This window comes from Miscanthus floridulus, chromosome 3 (assembly GCF_019320115.1).
Source record: "Miscanthus floridulus cultivar M001 chromosome 3, ASM1932011v1, whole genome shotgun sequence".
NCBI lineage: Eukaryota > Viridiplantae > Streptophyta > Magnoliopsida > Poales > Poaceae > Miscanthus > Miscanthus floridulus.
Genome location: NC_089582.1, coordinates 86,197,303 through 86,214,159, shown reverse-complemented (window position 1 = coordinate 86,214,159; position 16,857 = coordinate 86,197,303). Strand labels below are relative to the sequence as shown.

Sequence of the window (16,857 nt, the reverse complement as noted above, 5' to 3'; positions counted from 1 at the left end):
CTCTGTCCAACCGGCCAACCCTGCCAAACCAGTCTGGCCGGTCTCACTAACCGGCCAGGCCGGTTGCCCGCACCACCCGCATGCCCTTATTGGCCTCCTGCGCTAGCCCCGAAGGAACCGGCTTGGCCGGCTTGGGAACCAGCTAGGTTGACCTGCTTGTGCCCACGGCCACTCTGCCCAACCGGCCTGACCAGTTTGGGACCCTACCAAGGCGGTCCTGCTACTACCGGCTAGCCTCCTGAGCCCGTGAAAACCGGCCTAGCCGGTTTGCCTGTTCGAGTCAAGTCCAAACCAATGACTTTTGTTTTGGACGTGTTTTTGCATTAGAAACTTGGAGATTACGATTTTAAATCGTTTTCTATTTGGATAAGACATCTCCTCTATATATATCAGAGGATCACGGCCGATTAAGGGATCTAACGCTCAATACTCTTTTTTGCATCTATTACCGCTTTTTCAACCCTCTTGCTGTTCGTTGTATCTCTCTGTGAGATTTATCGACGTCCTAGATGGCCTTGCAAACCCTAGAACAACCCTAGGCGTGCTCCATCCCCGACGGCTTCTCTTGGGAGGTGTTCCCAGGCTTTTGTGGCGAAGGACGGTAAATTGGCTTAACCGATCTCTATAGTTTCGTCGATCCCAAGAGTTGCTTCCAGCGTGTGATAGGTTGATTGCAATCTAAGGCATGCTAGCCCTTGCTGTAATGATTTGCATGGGATCCAATCCAACGTCAACGAGAGGGAGCAGCCGAACAGGGAACGCCAGTCCTCCTTCCCGGTGGAGCCTTTCGTTGACACGGCCTCCATCCGAGAGAGTTGGCTCGTCTCCCTGACTCCATCCAGGCATCCACTGCTGACTTTCCTCAAGCTTGTTCCGTTCCAGCCGTCTGAGATTTATTTCATCCTTCCAACCCTCTGGCTGCTTCCACTTGAAGAACTACTAGCTAGCTGCTGTCTTCCTTCCTTGTCTGGTTCCACGAGGGAGAGGGAAGGGAACACCACGAATCCCAGCTACCATCAGATCTTTAGCTGCTGCTTTGCTCCTCCAATATAATTCGCCAAGGCATCACAAGGGGCAAACAGGCATTACAAGGTAAGTAGTTCAACATCGATTTATCTTATCTGCATCTCGAATCTCGATTGGTGGATTTCTGTTTATTTTAGCTAGCCTGTATATGTTTAGTTTACTCTGTCAGTCCCTGGGTCAAGCTCATCAAATCTGTGCACTCCGGCCACTCCCCATCTACATATTTGTCTATCAAATCTTGGACGTTAATTAGTGTGTACCACAAGCTCGATACCCCTTTGAACTCTATTTGGTAACACTAGATCCATCGCATCCCAAAACCGAGATTGCGGCTTGTCTGGATTGGGTAACTAACCAAGTGGAACATTCCCCTTTCCTGACTAACTCTCGTCAAAAAGAAAAGAAAAAGAAAAAGAAAAAAGAAAAAGAAAAAAGAAAAAGAAAAAGAAAAAGAAAAGAAAACAAGCTTGTCTGGAAGTGTGGAGTGGCATCTGTCCGGGCTACCCGCAAACCAAAATTAAACAACCTTCGTCGTCAGCGACGGAGACAGGATTTATCCATAAGGGGTGTTTGGAGGCCGAGTATTTAGACTAAAACACCTGTAAATTACAGGCTTGTTACTTTTTCCAACCCAAATCTAAATTTGTTTTTTGGATGACCAGTTAACAGTTAACACGCTAATTTTACAGGCCGTTTGGGCCAAAACCACTGGAAAATAAAAATCGTCTCCATGGCCTGGAAAAGAAAACGGCATCTATCGGGCTCGATCCCACAAGTCCCCTTCTTGCTCAACTCGCCCGTTCACTTGCTGGTGGTGGCGGTGGCGGCGGCGGCGGCCGCGAGCTAGGGATGGCGATAGCCAAGAGGTGAATCCCTCGAACGGCAGGCGAGCGAATTGATTGCGGCGGCGCTCAAATCCGCGAGCTAGCGATGGCCTCATGGGTGGCGGCAGCGTCATCCACGCGGCGTGGTTGCCAAATCCAGCGTACGCGCGCGGCTAGAGGTGGCTGAGGCGGCGAAGTCCGACGCCGGCGGTAGCGTGGACGGGAAGGCAACACAGATAGAAACTACATTGTAGCACGAATTTGTTGGAGCCTTGGAGGTGGATGATTCTCTTTGTTTGGACAGAGCTAGGATGGATTATTAGTTACCAACAATAATATGGGATGCTATTTGTTGAGAACCACTAGAGCACCCAAATAGCACTAACTGCCCTAGTACAGTTTTTTTTATAAAGATGACTGGAGATGCTCCAACAGCATAGATCAATGGCAAAATATTCGGTGCAAACCACGTCTTCAATGCAATCCGTGAAAACCCCATTAAAGCCATACTTAGGAGTTTTTAAAAAAATTGAAACTATGCATACCAATAGTGCATTGACATGCATTGTGATAAAATTTGAGATTTAAACTCGTTTTGTAAGAATTCATATGAAAATAAAAAAATTGATTTGCATATGCACTAGAGGACAAAATTTATGAAATTTGTTATTTTCATATGAATTTTTGCAAAATGAGTTTGAATCTCAAATTTTGTGACAATGCACATCTACAAATCCACTACTGGTGTGCATAGTTTCAAATTTTTTGAAAACTCCTAATTATAGTTTTGCAAAGAGTTTTCACGATTGCACCGAAGATGTGGTTTGCACTGAATATTTTGTCTAGATCAATAGGCCTTACTGTCACCAATTATTTGTAATTGACTACTCCATCGGTTCACAAAAGAATGCAATACTCGATTTTCGAGGATTCAAAAAGTTTGAACTTTGACTGGGTTTATATAAAAAAAGTAATGGCATTTTGAATACAAAATAAGTATTATTAAATTAGTTTTAGAACATATTTTTATAATAAATTTATTTGGAGACATAAATACTTGTCAAAGACTTTAAAACGGGCATACGGGCAATAAACGCACCGCACGCCTACACCGCACTCTCTCTCTCTCTCTCTCTCTCTCTCTCTCTCTCTCTCTCTCTCTCTCCGGCACCCAGCGAGCTCCTCCTCGGCGTGTTCTCTCCTCGGCGACTTCCTTCCCGTGCCCGCGCCCGCGCCCCACCTCTTCCCCACAGTTAGGGTTTCGGCGACGACAAATGCAGCTTTGGCGAGGTACGTCCTCCTCCTCCTCCGCGCCCACGCCCACGCCCACGCCACCCCCTTCTTCCCAAACTTCAACGGCCTTAGAAGGGGAGGGGTTTAGAGGAGGAATGCCGATCAGATAGTGGGGAGGCCGACGGGTGGTTTAGGGGCCCTTGCGGCGGTGGAGACGACCGGTCTAGGTCGGAGCGGGGGCGCCATGGCCATGGCCATGGCCATGGCGCCGGGGGGGAGAGGGGGAGAAGGTGGCGCCACGAGCAAGCTAGGGTTTCGCTAGAGCTCTGCGACCGTAGAGCTTTGGCGAAACCCTAGCTTGCCAGCGGCGGTGCGGTGGGACCGCGGGAGGAAGAAGAAGCACGGTAGCGAGCGGGCGGGAGGAAGAAGAGGAGCATGCAGCTATGCAGGTTAGTCGCGCCCTAAATAAATATATAATTTACTATAAATTTGGTCAAAGTTTAGTTAATTTGACTGACACGGATCTTATAGTTGCATTTTTCTGTAGATAGAGGAAATAGTATCCTCAACTATCGCCTCTGCCCCTCTTTAACGCGTCATTGTTGAATGTCTGTCGTGCCTCATCGTTGAATCTCTATCGCCTCTTAATGCGTCATACTACATGGAGTCGTTGAGCACGCATCAGCTAGGTTTGCCCTCTCCTCAGCGGCTCCAGTGCCAGTACTAGTTACTCCCCCGCCCTTAGCAAGTAGACGTGAGACTGGACGTGATTGTCCAAAGCTCAATTGGAACTTTTCTTCTTGGATTGCACTGGACTAGACTTGTTTGACCGCGGATGTAGATGTGTCTGATGGATGTCCAGACAAGATTTTTGGATCATGTATACCCTGTCGGCCAAAGTTCAAGCATGCATACATTGGACCGGTGGAGCGGGGGCCGTGGAGCTGAAGCTCAACTGGCTTTCAATAGTTAAAAAAAAAAAACTGGCTTTCAATAATGAACCTATCTCGTATCTCCCCACAATGGAGCTAGGGGCAGATGGTGGTACGTCTGCGCAAGCCAAAGTAGACTTTAATCAAGGACCCTCTTTGGAACATCGGACAGCTTAGGATATAGGGCGGCATGGTTGTCTTTTTTTCTCTCCTTTTTTTGCAGTTAAAAGTGTTTCTTTAGGTTACTTTCTATAGAGGCAACCCTTAACTTTTAAAACCAGATAAACTACCCCTTAATCATTTCAAAATGGTTTGTTGGGTGATTTTGCTGACGCTGTGGAGGACATGTTATGTTAGATGGTCTCTCCCCTTCTGTTATACTAAAAAATCCTAATTTTCTCAAACAAAGTTGGATAAATACTAATTTTATATAAAAATTATAGCCTTGTTCGGCTGGTCGTAAAAGCCAACTTATAAGTTGGCTTATAAGCCATGGTACAGTATTTTTCTCTCCCAAAAATTCAGCCATACAAATCAGCACAAGCGGCTTTACGACCAGCCAAACAGGCCCTATATAACTAGATGTGATCTATAACTTTGTAGTCGATAGCTTTTTTATTTGATATATTTAAGGTACTCCAATATTTGTTTTAAGTTATTAGATTTTAAAATTCAAAATTTTGAATTTTCAAACGATATAGGATGATAATATGGTGGTTAGTACCAAAGTTGTACTCTCTCCATCTAGTATATAAGGCGTAACCGGCTCTGGTTCAATGTCCAAGGAACATATTTAATTCTCTCTCTCAACACATATGACTACATTGATGTGCGCGCTTCTAGGGCACCTACAACAGTAATAGGCAGGTGTTAGCTCTAAGCCAATCTTCAATAGTGTTAGCTTTTAGCAATGGCTTATAGTATTATTTGACCCACATGACACTCTCACATGTTCCTAGAATATGTGTATAAGCCTAGCTCTTGATCAAGAGTTAGTTTTTCTCTCTTCTATTAAATATGATGAAAAAATGCTTAGAACTAGCTTATGAGTCACCATTGCGGGTGTCCTTATATTATGAGACTTGAATAATAAGTGGTTACGCCTTATATATTTGACGGGGGGAGTATATCTTAATGAGATCTACATTTTGTTGTTGATGACTTTTTTATATTATATAATTAAGAGGCTCAAATATTTATTTTTATGTTCTCATCTTTTGAAAACTCAGTTTTTGTTACGACTTTGGATGTTGACATGGTCTGTACCATAATTGTAGCTCTGAACACAATCTACAACTGTCGTGGACAACTTATTTATCTGAGATTGTTTAGAGTCTCAAATACCCATTTTAAGTTCTCAGATTTTGAAATTATTTTTATTTTTTTCAAATGTCTTTGGATGTTGACAAGGTCTATACTAAAGTTGTAGCTCTAAATGCTATCTACAACAGTGTAGTTGACACATCTTTATATGAGATCACTTAGAGACTCAAATAATCATTTTAATTTCTCACTTTTCAAAATACATTTTTCTAAAATTTTGAAATGCCGCGGATAGTGACATGGTCTATATAAAAGTTATAGATCTCATTTGGTTGAAAATCTTTTTATTCAAAATCGGTTGGATGCTCAAATATTTGTTTTAAGTTCTATAATTATGGAATTCGAATTTTTGAAATTTTTAGACGACTTCTGATGGAAACATGCTATATACCATATTTGTAATGCTTGAAGAGATTTAGAACTTTCTAGTTTATTTTTTTTCATTTGAGATTATTTAGGATCCCAAATATCTAATAAAAACATGACATGACAAAAAAAAAACAAAAGATATATAGGCCCACATGTGACATCATCCAAAACCACTATTGGAACCACTTGAAACTATTTTAGAGGAGTAATTTATCTGGTTTTAAAAGTTACAATGATAAGTTATCCGATATTCGAGTTCGAGGATATTTTTTAAATTTAACGACATATTCATTGGGGCAAATCAGACTTTACTCTCTAGGAGGCTGACTTCAGACTATTTCTATATGGTCGAGGATGATGATTTTTTTTTAAATAAAACAGAAGCATACCTGATGGCTATCAATGTTAATGATTACTGGTGACGAATTATTAAATATAAGTGGTGGGTATCCTATTTTAAACGTGGTTTGAGTCCAAACACAAAATATAGGGGCATGAGCATGACAAAAGAAGCTTGTGCATGACACTCAAAAAACAAATGTCAGATCGTTTAGATCTTACTAAAAAAAATGCCATGCTACCGCTACATAACCTCAGAAAGGTTTACTGATGACCTCTGCTTAACAGAGATGAGGACAAACAGAATTAAAGGAACAACGCGGAACATGCCACACAGAGTTGTCAGCAATACTTAAACACATGCCCTCAGCTGTGGTTATTCTGGTCGAGTGTAGTGAGTTTCATAGTGCTAATAAAATAAATAAAAAGATTATGTAATTAATTTTGGTTTGTGTGAATTGATTGGTGAATCCGTTCCGATCCATTGTCAGCAGCGGCTCTGCTATAAAGTAGAGAGAAGACAAGTCGATGGCTGCAGCGGAGGTCCTGACGGCCGCATGGAAAAACTGGGGTCTGCAAGCGCTGGTGCTGCTCAGCTTAACGGTGCAGGTGACACTCCACATCTTGGCAGAGTTCCGGCGGCACATTGACTCCGGCGTGCTGAGGGCCGTGGTATGGTCCGCGTACATGGCGGCCGACACGACGGCGATCTACGTGCTTGGCCACCTGTCCGTGACCAGCAGGTCGCCAGAGCACGAGCTGGTGGCGCTCTGGGCGCCGTTTCTACTGCTGCACCTCGGTGGGCAGGACAAGATCACAGCCTACGCCATCGAGGACAACCAGCTGTGGCTGCGCCACCTGCAGACGCTCGTCCTTCAGGTGGCCGGTGCCGCCTACGTCGTCTACGGGTCCTCCGTCATCGTCGGCGTGAGCCGGATCCCCTTGCTCCTCGCGTCCACCGTCACCATGTCGGCCGTTGGTGTCGTCAAGTACGGGGAGCGAGTGTGGGCGCTCAGGTGCGCCGGCACTAGCCCGACTGGGAACTACAGCAGCGACATCGGGAAGAGAAGGTTTTCTCTGGCGGTGCCGGATTCTTTCATGAGCCACTTGGATCCCGCGGAAGCCTACCTGCTACATGCTCACCTGCTGCTGGATCTCGCCAAGGACAGGTTCAAGGGTCCATTACCCCGTCTGTTTCTGTGTGGCCCCGGCAGCCAAGAATCGCAGCTGCACGGGGAGGAGGAGCTGTACAGGGTGGCCGAGATGCAGCTCTCGCTCCTGCACGACGTCTTCTACACCAAGGCCGAGGCCACGCACACTTGGTACGGCCTCTGCGTCCGCGTGCTGTCGTTTCTAGCCGCCGTTGCCGCGTTCGTGCTGTTCAACGTGCTGCTGCTGGGCGATCATCGCCGTAAGCTGGAAGCCTACAGCAGAGGAGATGTGGCCGTTACCTACGTCCTCTTCGTCGGCGCCGTCGTCCTGGAGGCTGCGTCGCTCGTGAGGGCCGTGTTCTCGAGCTGGACATGTGCTCTCCTTGTCAAGCACGGATCGGAAGGGAGCGCGGTGTGTAACTCCCTAGCCCAGGTACCCGTGTACCTCCGCCGGCTGGTGTGTGCGGCGGAGTGGAGGAGCAGGCGCAGCTGGTCGCGCTCCATGGGGCAGCTCAGCCTGGTTCAGCTGTGCGTGCGCAGCAGGGCCAGCCGATACAGCAAGGTGGCTAGATGGATGGGCGTGGAGGACTGGTGGAACACGCTGGCTTACTCCGGCCCATCCGTCCCAGTCTCGGCGTGCGTCAAGAAGCTGCTGCTCAAGAGCATGAAGGCGAGGCCATGGGGTCGGGAGCAGTTCGAGAGCATTGGACTGTACGGCCGGGAACTGGACCTGGATTGGGTTGCCGATTCCAAGTTGGAGGTGCGGATCCTCGTCTGGCATGTCGCCACCGAGCTCTACCTGTGCTGGTTCAACGACAAGGATCACCCGCCCGCCGGTGCTGCTGACCTCGTCGACGTGGCTCAGGCGCTGTCCAATTACATGCTCTTCCTGCTCGCGTCGCGTCCCCACATGCTGCCTCCTGATGCCAGCCGCAACGACTATCTCGTGGTGTGCTATGCTCTTACCAGTCACGAGAGATACAGCACAGCCGAGGATCTGCTCTCGTTGCTGCAGCGCTTTGCAGATGCGTTGTGGGCTAATAACTCCGCGCCTGAGTATAAACTGCGGTGCAAGGATACTAATCGTCGTGGATACAGGGTGTTGACGGGAGGATGCTCGCTTGCTGCGTTCCTCATCCACCACCAAGACTCCTCGCCTGTTGGTGGCACGGGCACGGGCACGGGCACGGGCACTGGCACCGGCACGCTGGAAATGATCTGCAGGGTGTGGGCGCAGATGCTGTGCAGCGTTGCGGACGAATGCAGCGCCAATTCTCATGCAAAGCAGCTCAGCAGCGGCGGTGAGATCCTTACCGTCGCTGCTCTTGTAGCCAAATACATGAGGTCAAAGAGGCTGTCCAAGCACTTCCACATTGAGTCTAAGCGTACAGACGAATGGTAAATTAAATTAGTAGTTATAGGGCGACTTCTAAAAGAGTCTACAAGTATGGCCATCCATGTACACATAAAATCCATGCCTGTTATGTTCAATCTATCTGTTATCACTAAACATACCATCCCTACCAGTCCATCAATGCTAGGTGTGCCAGAGCCGATAGTGAGCTAGTTTCATTGACGGGAAGTAAACCTTGGCCCCGTTTAGTTGCGGGCCGATTTGGCGCCGTCGGAATCATGTAACACTGTAGTGCACTGTAGCATTTTGTTTGTATTTGGTAATAATTGTCCAATCATTGACTAATTAGACTCAAAACGTTCGTCTCGCAAAGTACAACCAAACTGTGCAATTAGTTTTTGATTTCGTCAACATTTAGTACTCCATGCATATACCGTAAGTTTGATGTGATGGGGAATCTTCTTTTTGTATAGTGCCAAAGTTTGGATTTTGTGGTAACTAAACAAGGGCCTTGTATCCGAACAATCATTAGGATTCTATTGACCTGTCAGTGAAGTCCTCTCTCACTGTTGGATTAAGCTACGACCCGGCAATGATATATCACTGCTAGGGCAAGCCACAACGACCGTCCGGTAGTGATATATTAATGCTTGGTTGTGGCTTGACCCGACAACGACAAAATGATTTCACTGTCTGATTGTAGATTGATCCGACAGTGTGATACCTACCATTAGATTCACTTGTCCCTGATTACTCGATTCTTCACCACTGTTTCAAGCTTCCCATTGCTTCTGATTATTATAAATAGGCCCCTACGGTTTCTTTCATATCGATTGCTGCCTAACACCTTGGAAGCAAGGAAGAACTGAGGTGATCAAATGGCTCCAAGATTCACTATGGTTCTTCGGAGTTGAGTCAATCAATAACGTGACAAATATATCCCTTAGTGGACAGTTACAATAGTGATGTCATATTGATTTCAATATCGACGGTGTACATATTTCCGTTATGGTGAATAGCACACCGAATCTGATAACCGCTGAGGCCCCGTTTGGATCCTTGACTTGAATTTATTTTAATAATCATAATTTAGACGCATATTAATTAAGCTAATATGGTTGTATATGGATTACATTTGCATATTATTATTGGCTATACGAAAGAGATACTTATGTGTTGCATTCTACAGTAGGGGAGCGAGTTGAAGAGCGTGTTATAAGTTGCAAAGTAGAAATATAGAATGGTGATCTAGAGAATCAATTTCTATGTCTCACCCTATGAATTTGAGATAGGCTATATGTGAAGTTTGGGAAGTGGTGGAATGTCAAATTCCAAGTCAAATAGCTTAATTTATTAAGTAGATTTTAATTCCTCCAAATGAAAGAATCCAAACGGGCCTGAGAGAAATGTTGTGAAAGCTTGTTCAAAGGCACTTGAGGAAAATGTTGCTGGCGATTCAGGTGGGATGATCTCTAATCTTCAAGGATGATGCACCCTGGTTCTTGAAATCTAGGTGAATTGATTTTGTGCTTGTCCCCTTTGTCCACCCTATGAAGGTGTTGCTTGACGAATGTGGCAGTTGGAAATTTCTTGGGAGGAGGTTAACTGGACGCGGTGTGCTGGAGCCTATGATTGTTGTTGGGTTGCCTAGATTTATTGGTTTAACTGCGTAGACCGGTTATGTTAAAAGCATTATTGGTGTCAGGATGCTGGTGAGTTTTCTTGCTTCTTCTGTGTATTATATTGTTTGTGCACATGGATTTGGTAGGTGGTTTATAATAGCTATTAATTAGTGTGCATTGATTTGATTCATTTTTATTTTCTTCTGAGGGAATATAGTATATCATTTATATATTCATTTTTATTTCCTTTTGAAGTGAATATAGTAGATCACTCACCACTTGTATATTCAGAAAACCTCCTGTCCAAATACATGCTTCGATGGTCAATATGTGCTTTCCTTTTCTTCCTAAATTGATTGTTTGCATCTTTTGGCTGTACCATTTGATTCATAGGAGATGGAGAGAGCATAAAAAAGAAACCACGGGGAAACAAGGTTCAGTCGAGAGTAATCACAACAGATTGTCTCAGTTTCTTTTCGACATGTCACCTTTTCCGACTGTAACTCTAAGTTTGTGTTAAAAAAGTTGAAAATATTCTTTTTGCTGCTTGCAAAATTTGATTGTGGGACAGGGGTAGAGTTTATACGCAAAGTCTGTGTGCTCAAATGGGCCCATTAGCCTCCTCCATGGCCACACCACTGCCCCTTCTTCTCTGGCAGCTCGCTGCCTCCCTCGTCTCCATCTCCGACGGGCTTAGAAGAGAAAGGGCTCCGGGGAGGCAGGCCAGCCAGACGGTGGGGATGACAGGTGTCGGCCCCTCCATTTGATAGTCCTAGGTGCATCCGTATTTGCGCCAGGATCTCGCACAAATACTCACAAAACACAAGAATGGTACACAGATATATAATAAAAGGTTTCGAGCTTTATTGATATCTAGAAATAAGGTCTTACAACTATGGTCCAAGGGGTATAGTCTTAGGCCACATATCTAGCGGAAGACTACGACCATGATATGGCTTTATTGGTGGTCTCTAGAGCGGGATTTTTATACAGTGAAGCGGTGTCCTATTCTATAGGCAACTTGAGCACGGTCGAAACCCTAGCCTCGATGCCATACTCCTACGAACGAATCTCCTAGCGGGAACTCTAATCCTCGTGGTACGCTTCTTTCTCGAAGTCATAGTCTTCTTCTATGTCGAGATCTGTGAGTCAACAACGGGTGAGTACTTACTTACTCAGTAAGCCCTAACTATAGGGTGAAAATAGAAGTGTAGTGGTGATTATAATTAAGGGTGGGGTCCTAGCAGAGCATTACCATTCCCACTAGTACCCGGATTAGCATCGATTCCATTACCAGTTTTATTACACATAAAAAGTACAACTAATCGTAGTATCCCATCCTAGCATTTGCCCATTCTAAGGACGTGGCTATTCGAATAGATTTAAGTAAACTCTACAGAGGTGTACAAATTTTCCCACACGATAGGTGCAACCCCATCCATGATCAGTGGACGAAATAGACCTAATGAGACCTCGTACCGAAATGTACGTGACCATAGACGTCCATATAAGTCGACTACGGCTTCTCAAGGGTTGGAAACACAAAACTGGGAAGATACCAAATCCCCCCAAACATGATGATATCAAATCATCACAAAAGAAAACATGGCTCGAACACGGCCAAGAAGAACAAGGGCTCGAACGTGGCCAAAAACCAAAAGCTTAACATGAAAGATCACATAGCATCCACGCCAACCAGACCACGGAAGAAAATCTATCCCCGTGTCGGCTCCTGATATTCCGCTACCTACACCGGCTTTCTAGCAGAAATTATACTTCTATCTAATGGGGTGTGAGATCAAGCCTACCCATATAGACATGTGGCTGTACGAAATAACTCACTAGGCGAGAGGACTACGAACCGGTCCTTATGTGACCGAGGCGAGTATCTCCCACAGGAATCCTTTCCAGGCATCCCTGCCATGGTAGAATATCTCCATAGTTTACCACCACTCACCCCATGTCAGGGTTTAGTTTTAGGTTTAACAAGTTTTAAATTCCATTATTATCCCTAAATCTAGTCATTACGTGAAGCTCATAACAAGATAATCATTTATCTTAAGCATATCACATTAACCGAGCTCATATTCTGGGGTAATAATCTTATAGTCGTGTTTTAGTGTTACAGTAATTTAAAGCCACATGGTAGGGAGGGGAGCTAGGACTTTCCTTCGTCATTGTCGCCTTCCGGTACGTCTACGAAATTTAGGTCCTCGTCCTCCTGACGATTACCGTCGTCTGTCGAAATAAGACTACCGCTAACCGCAAAAGAAAAGGGCAAAAGCAAACATAGATCTATATGGTGGCACTAGGTGCAAATGATAGGGTTGGATTTTAGATGAATTTTAGAGGTGGTTGCATACGAAAAGGAGTTAGGGTATAAAAGTTATATATTTTAGAAGTTTATCCTATAGTTATTTAACTAGGTGGAATTTTATATGCATTTTATGGTGCATGAAAATATGTGCAAACTACATGATTAAATTCCCTAGTGCATCTAGTTTGTTTACAAATTTTTTAGTAATTTTTCTAAGCTAGGAAGGTGCATTTCTAACTCTCTGTGTAAATTAGCCGGGTGTACCCAGCATTTTCTAAAGTGTACCCCATGCTGTGTGTTGTGTGTGTGGATGATAGGTGGGCCACCCTGCCTACGTCAGCAGTGATGGTGGCGTTGGCGTTATGGCATTGGGCCCATATGTCAGCGAGGAAGGGAGAGAGAGAGGGAGACGGACGGAGACGGGGGGTTACCACCTGGCCCCACATGGCAGAGACAGAGAAGGGGAAGGAGGGGGAATGGCGGTGGATGGAGGTGACCGCCGCACCGTTGGAACAGGGGAGGGGAGGCTTTGCTCACCGAAGCGGCTCACACCAGCGGCGTCAGCCCTCGGCAGTGGCGGACGGAGCTCGTAGGGTCACGACACAGCCTGTGGCAGGATCTCTAACGACAGCGGGTGCTCATGGCAGTGGTGGCTCGCCGAAGGGGTCGCGGTAGCGCTGTGTGATGGACCTGGCCTTAGAGGCCCAATTCTAATCAACTAACTACGTGTATGTGCGTGCAGGTGGGTGAGGAGTGTAGTGGTGGCGGTGGTGTGCCCTAGGGTGGCCTTGCTGATGATGGCCAACAACCATGGCGATTCAGTGGAGCAGGGCAGTGCAACATAGAGACCTAGATCATCAACTAGCTACGAAAAATAGAAAAGGAGAAGCTTAGGGACTCACCGGTTACTCCAATCGACCAGGGACGCAGCGAAGAAGGAGAAGAGAGAGGGCAGCGTTGATGGTGCCGGTGAACTACCGAATTGGGGAAAATGGAAGAAAGTGGAACGGAGGAGGGGAAAGGGGAAGAGAAGGGGGGGATGAGGTGTTCCCGCCCTCGGCAGAGCGGATGGTGTAGAGGGTGAGGCGAGAGCATCGCCGGCTGGACCTATTTATAGGTCGGCTAGGCCAGTGTCCTGGCGGCAAGATATTTCTCATGGCCATGCTTATCCACCACGCGGGCGCGTTGTTGACCTTGTCAGGTCACATTGCCTTTGCTAGAGCTTGCCCATGTGCACGGTCAGGTGCCTTGGTAGCTACTCCGGTTGCTTGGCGCGGAGGCGACCATGGAGCTGGCGTTGATGAGCTCACAGTGAGGGGGAAGAGAGGAGAGGAGGAGAAAGGAGGGGCGTCGTGGGTCCTATCGTGTCGCCATGTCATCGTTGACGTTCGCTGGCACCGGGCTGGCGCTGGCGTACGGCTGCCGGCAGCGAGGTTGACTACGGAGCTAACGAGCGGGGCCTAGGCATCAGTAGGAGGAAGAGGGGAGAAGGGAAGGGTGCGGCCGAGCTAGGCTAGGCGCTGGGCCGCGGCCACTGTGGTGTTATTGGGCCGGCTCGCGCGGGAGAAGGGAAGGAAGAAGGGAAAGGGTTGGGCTGCTGCGGTGGGCCGAGAGGGAGAGAGGGGAGAGATTGAGCCCAAGTGGCTTTATCCATTTCCATTTTCTTTTTCCTAGCTCAAATATGCATATGTTCAAATGATTTTAAATTCTAATTTGAATGCATGAGTGTACAAAAATGTACCACGGTTAGTTCAACAAGTCAAGCAATCATTCACACACAAAGTTTCACACATGAATTCTTATGTTCCTATGTTAATTTATTTGTAAAAAATATTTAGGTTGGTTATATATGCTATATCTTATGCAATATTTAAAAAGTTCAATTTTTAGTGATTTTTAAACTAGGTCCATTTTTAGGGTGTTACAACAGGAGGGCGGTGTTAGGGTCCTGGCGGCGGTGGAGGCGGTCGGGCCAAGTCGGGACGGGGGTGTCGCGGCTGTGCTCGATGGAGGCGGCGAGAGTTGGGGGAGGGGAAGGAGGAGGTCGCCGCGGGCACGGTAGGGTCTAATCACCGCGTCGACGGGGCTTCAGCGAGACCCTACCGCGCCGCAACAGGGTGGTGGGCAACGGTGTGGGTGGGGTTGAGGACGAGGAGGAGGGCGGGGTCAAGGAGGAGGAGGGCAAGGATGACCGTGAGCGCGAGGATGGGCACAGGGAAGAAAAACAGTAACCCAGACCATAACAGCCCCATTTGCATGATCCTTACAATATTGAAGTCCTTTTATGCTTTCAACAATTTTACTACATCCTATCTGGTGGTAGTTACAAAGAATGAGACTTAGGTAACATTTGGTTGGTAGACAAGGTGGAGTGACATGGTTCTGCCTCTGGTTTATGGGATGGGACGTTGAGGAGTGTTGATGGTCCTTAATATCAATCATAAACTATCAACATATCCTGCATATATACTTAATTCTATCACCAAACATAGGTCCAGGGGTTTAAACTAATCAATTCCACAAGTTTGGGTGAATCTGTGTTTGCAGGAGGATTTATTTAGAAAACCATCAAGGTGGACCTAATCGTCAGATTAAATCACATTTATTTGCGATGAAACAGACTTAGGAAGACTCCAGAACACTCTACAAGATTCTCCACCGAAGATCGAGCCAAGAGGCTAATAGGGGGGCTAGCCGGCCCCACCTGTAGGTTGGCCGGCCTACTGGCCCCACCAATCAGCCCCTCATCGCTACATCGGTTCTCCACCGCCTTAAAGATCAAATCTACACTGTTGTTTTAAGTCGGTTTGATCCGATGTCTCAGAATTGATTGTTCCCCCTATATATAGCAGCCCCTACCCCCTCCCTAAAGACATCCTGAAATCCTAATTCATATCTCTCATTTAGATCAACACACACCATGAGGATTAGGTCTAGAACTTTCCAATGTAGTAGATTAGTAGCTCGGGAGTGAGGGTCGAGTTGGGCTCATGCTCAAGTTTCAGATCTAGTCTAGGAGGTTTGGTAAATCCTTGTATCTTCACTTCTACATCTTGTAAGACTTATTATTAATTTATTATATTCCTATCTACATGGCTATGCTTACTTTGAATATATATCTCGCTTAGTTAAAGGTTAACATTACTTTTGTGTACGGGTTAATAGAGCGCTTAGCCTGCTAGTTTACCGGTTGGGCTAAGTAGTCGAGCCTCGTGTAAACATGGTGCTTATACGATGCTCTACATGTGAGTGCACCCTGTTCCCTAGCCGTGTGGTAGCAGCGGGACGTGACAACCCCGTCTATCCTCTGTAGTCCACCCCATGTGAAATGGATTCTTAAATTGTAGGACCATAGTCGCGTCAGTAGAGTTATCAATTGCGGAGCTCTACCGTCTAGCAACGTCCCAAAGTACACAAGAGTAGAGCTAGTCTTAGTTATAGTTAGGTATACTTTGATCATGTAATAAGAACATTATAGGAATCTACCTCACCCATTGTTCTGCCAAGTTAACTAGTTATTTATCTTTAATGACCAATCCCCTGAGTGTTATTATACATAAATTCCTATATTACATTAACCCCTACTCTAGCTATGCAGGTATATTGATTAGTAATTACCTTTTTGTTATTCAATAATCTTTACTCCATTCTTTTCCTATGGTAAAAGTATAAATAACGATACGTGGAATACTCCTAGCAAAATGCTACAATGGTATTCTGTGCACTTACGGAATCCTTTATATTCTATTTATATTAATAAATACCAACAAGCATTTTTGGCACCGTTGCCGGGAAACAATTGGTGTAAAGATTTAGATCATTAACATACCACTAGGTTTAGTAGGATTACCCCTGTTCTGTTGAATTTTGAAATAAGACATGACAGCAGACGTCGTTTTGACCTTCTAGCAAGCTTCTACAAGAATAGAAGAAACATTGAAGGACCCCAGGGTGCCTGAACATTCAAGATACTTCAACATTGGAACCCTGCCATCTCATAGGTTTGTATAGACACACACACACACACACACACACACACACACACACACACACACACACACACACATATATATATATATATATATATATATATATATATATATATATATATATATATAATTCTAACCATGTGTAGATTGGAGAAAAGGTAGATGTCACAAGAATTTAAATCACATCTCAAGTGACAAATACAGATGTTGCACTACTCATAAATTCTATCATGTGAGTCATGGTAAGTATGATCAAGAAAGGTGAATAGTCTTGCTCATGGACTTTAAACTTAATGAGTAGTTATCTTTTAATTTTTGCATTCCATTGCATGATTACTTTGAATAATCCATGCATACACTTCTGCTTAGTCTAAGTTT

At 45.6% G+C, this 16,857-nt stretch overlaps 1 protein-coding gene across 2 annotated transcripts; it reads left to right on the top strand.

Annotated features, from left to right (window-relative positions):
- Positions 1–914: 914 nt before the first annotated feature.
- Positions 915–8,661, top strand: LOC136546042 (uncharacterized). Of its 2 annotated transcripts, none has more exons than XM_066538018.1 (2): positions 915–1,092; positions 6,541–8,661. In XM_066538018.1, the coding sequence occupies exon 2, from the start codon at positions 6,575–6,577 to the stop codon at positions 8,597–8,599; it is 2,025 nt and encodes a 674-aa protein (XP_066394115.1). In that variant the 5' UTR covers positions 915–1,092; positions 6,541–6,574; the 3' UTR covers positions 8,600–8,661. The 2 variants fall into 2 exon arrangements, with proteins under 2 accessions (XP_066394115.1, XP_066394116.1); XM_066538019.1 differs by having other exon boundaries at positions 6,538–8,661.
- Positions 8,662–16,857: the final 8,196 nt, after the last annotated feature.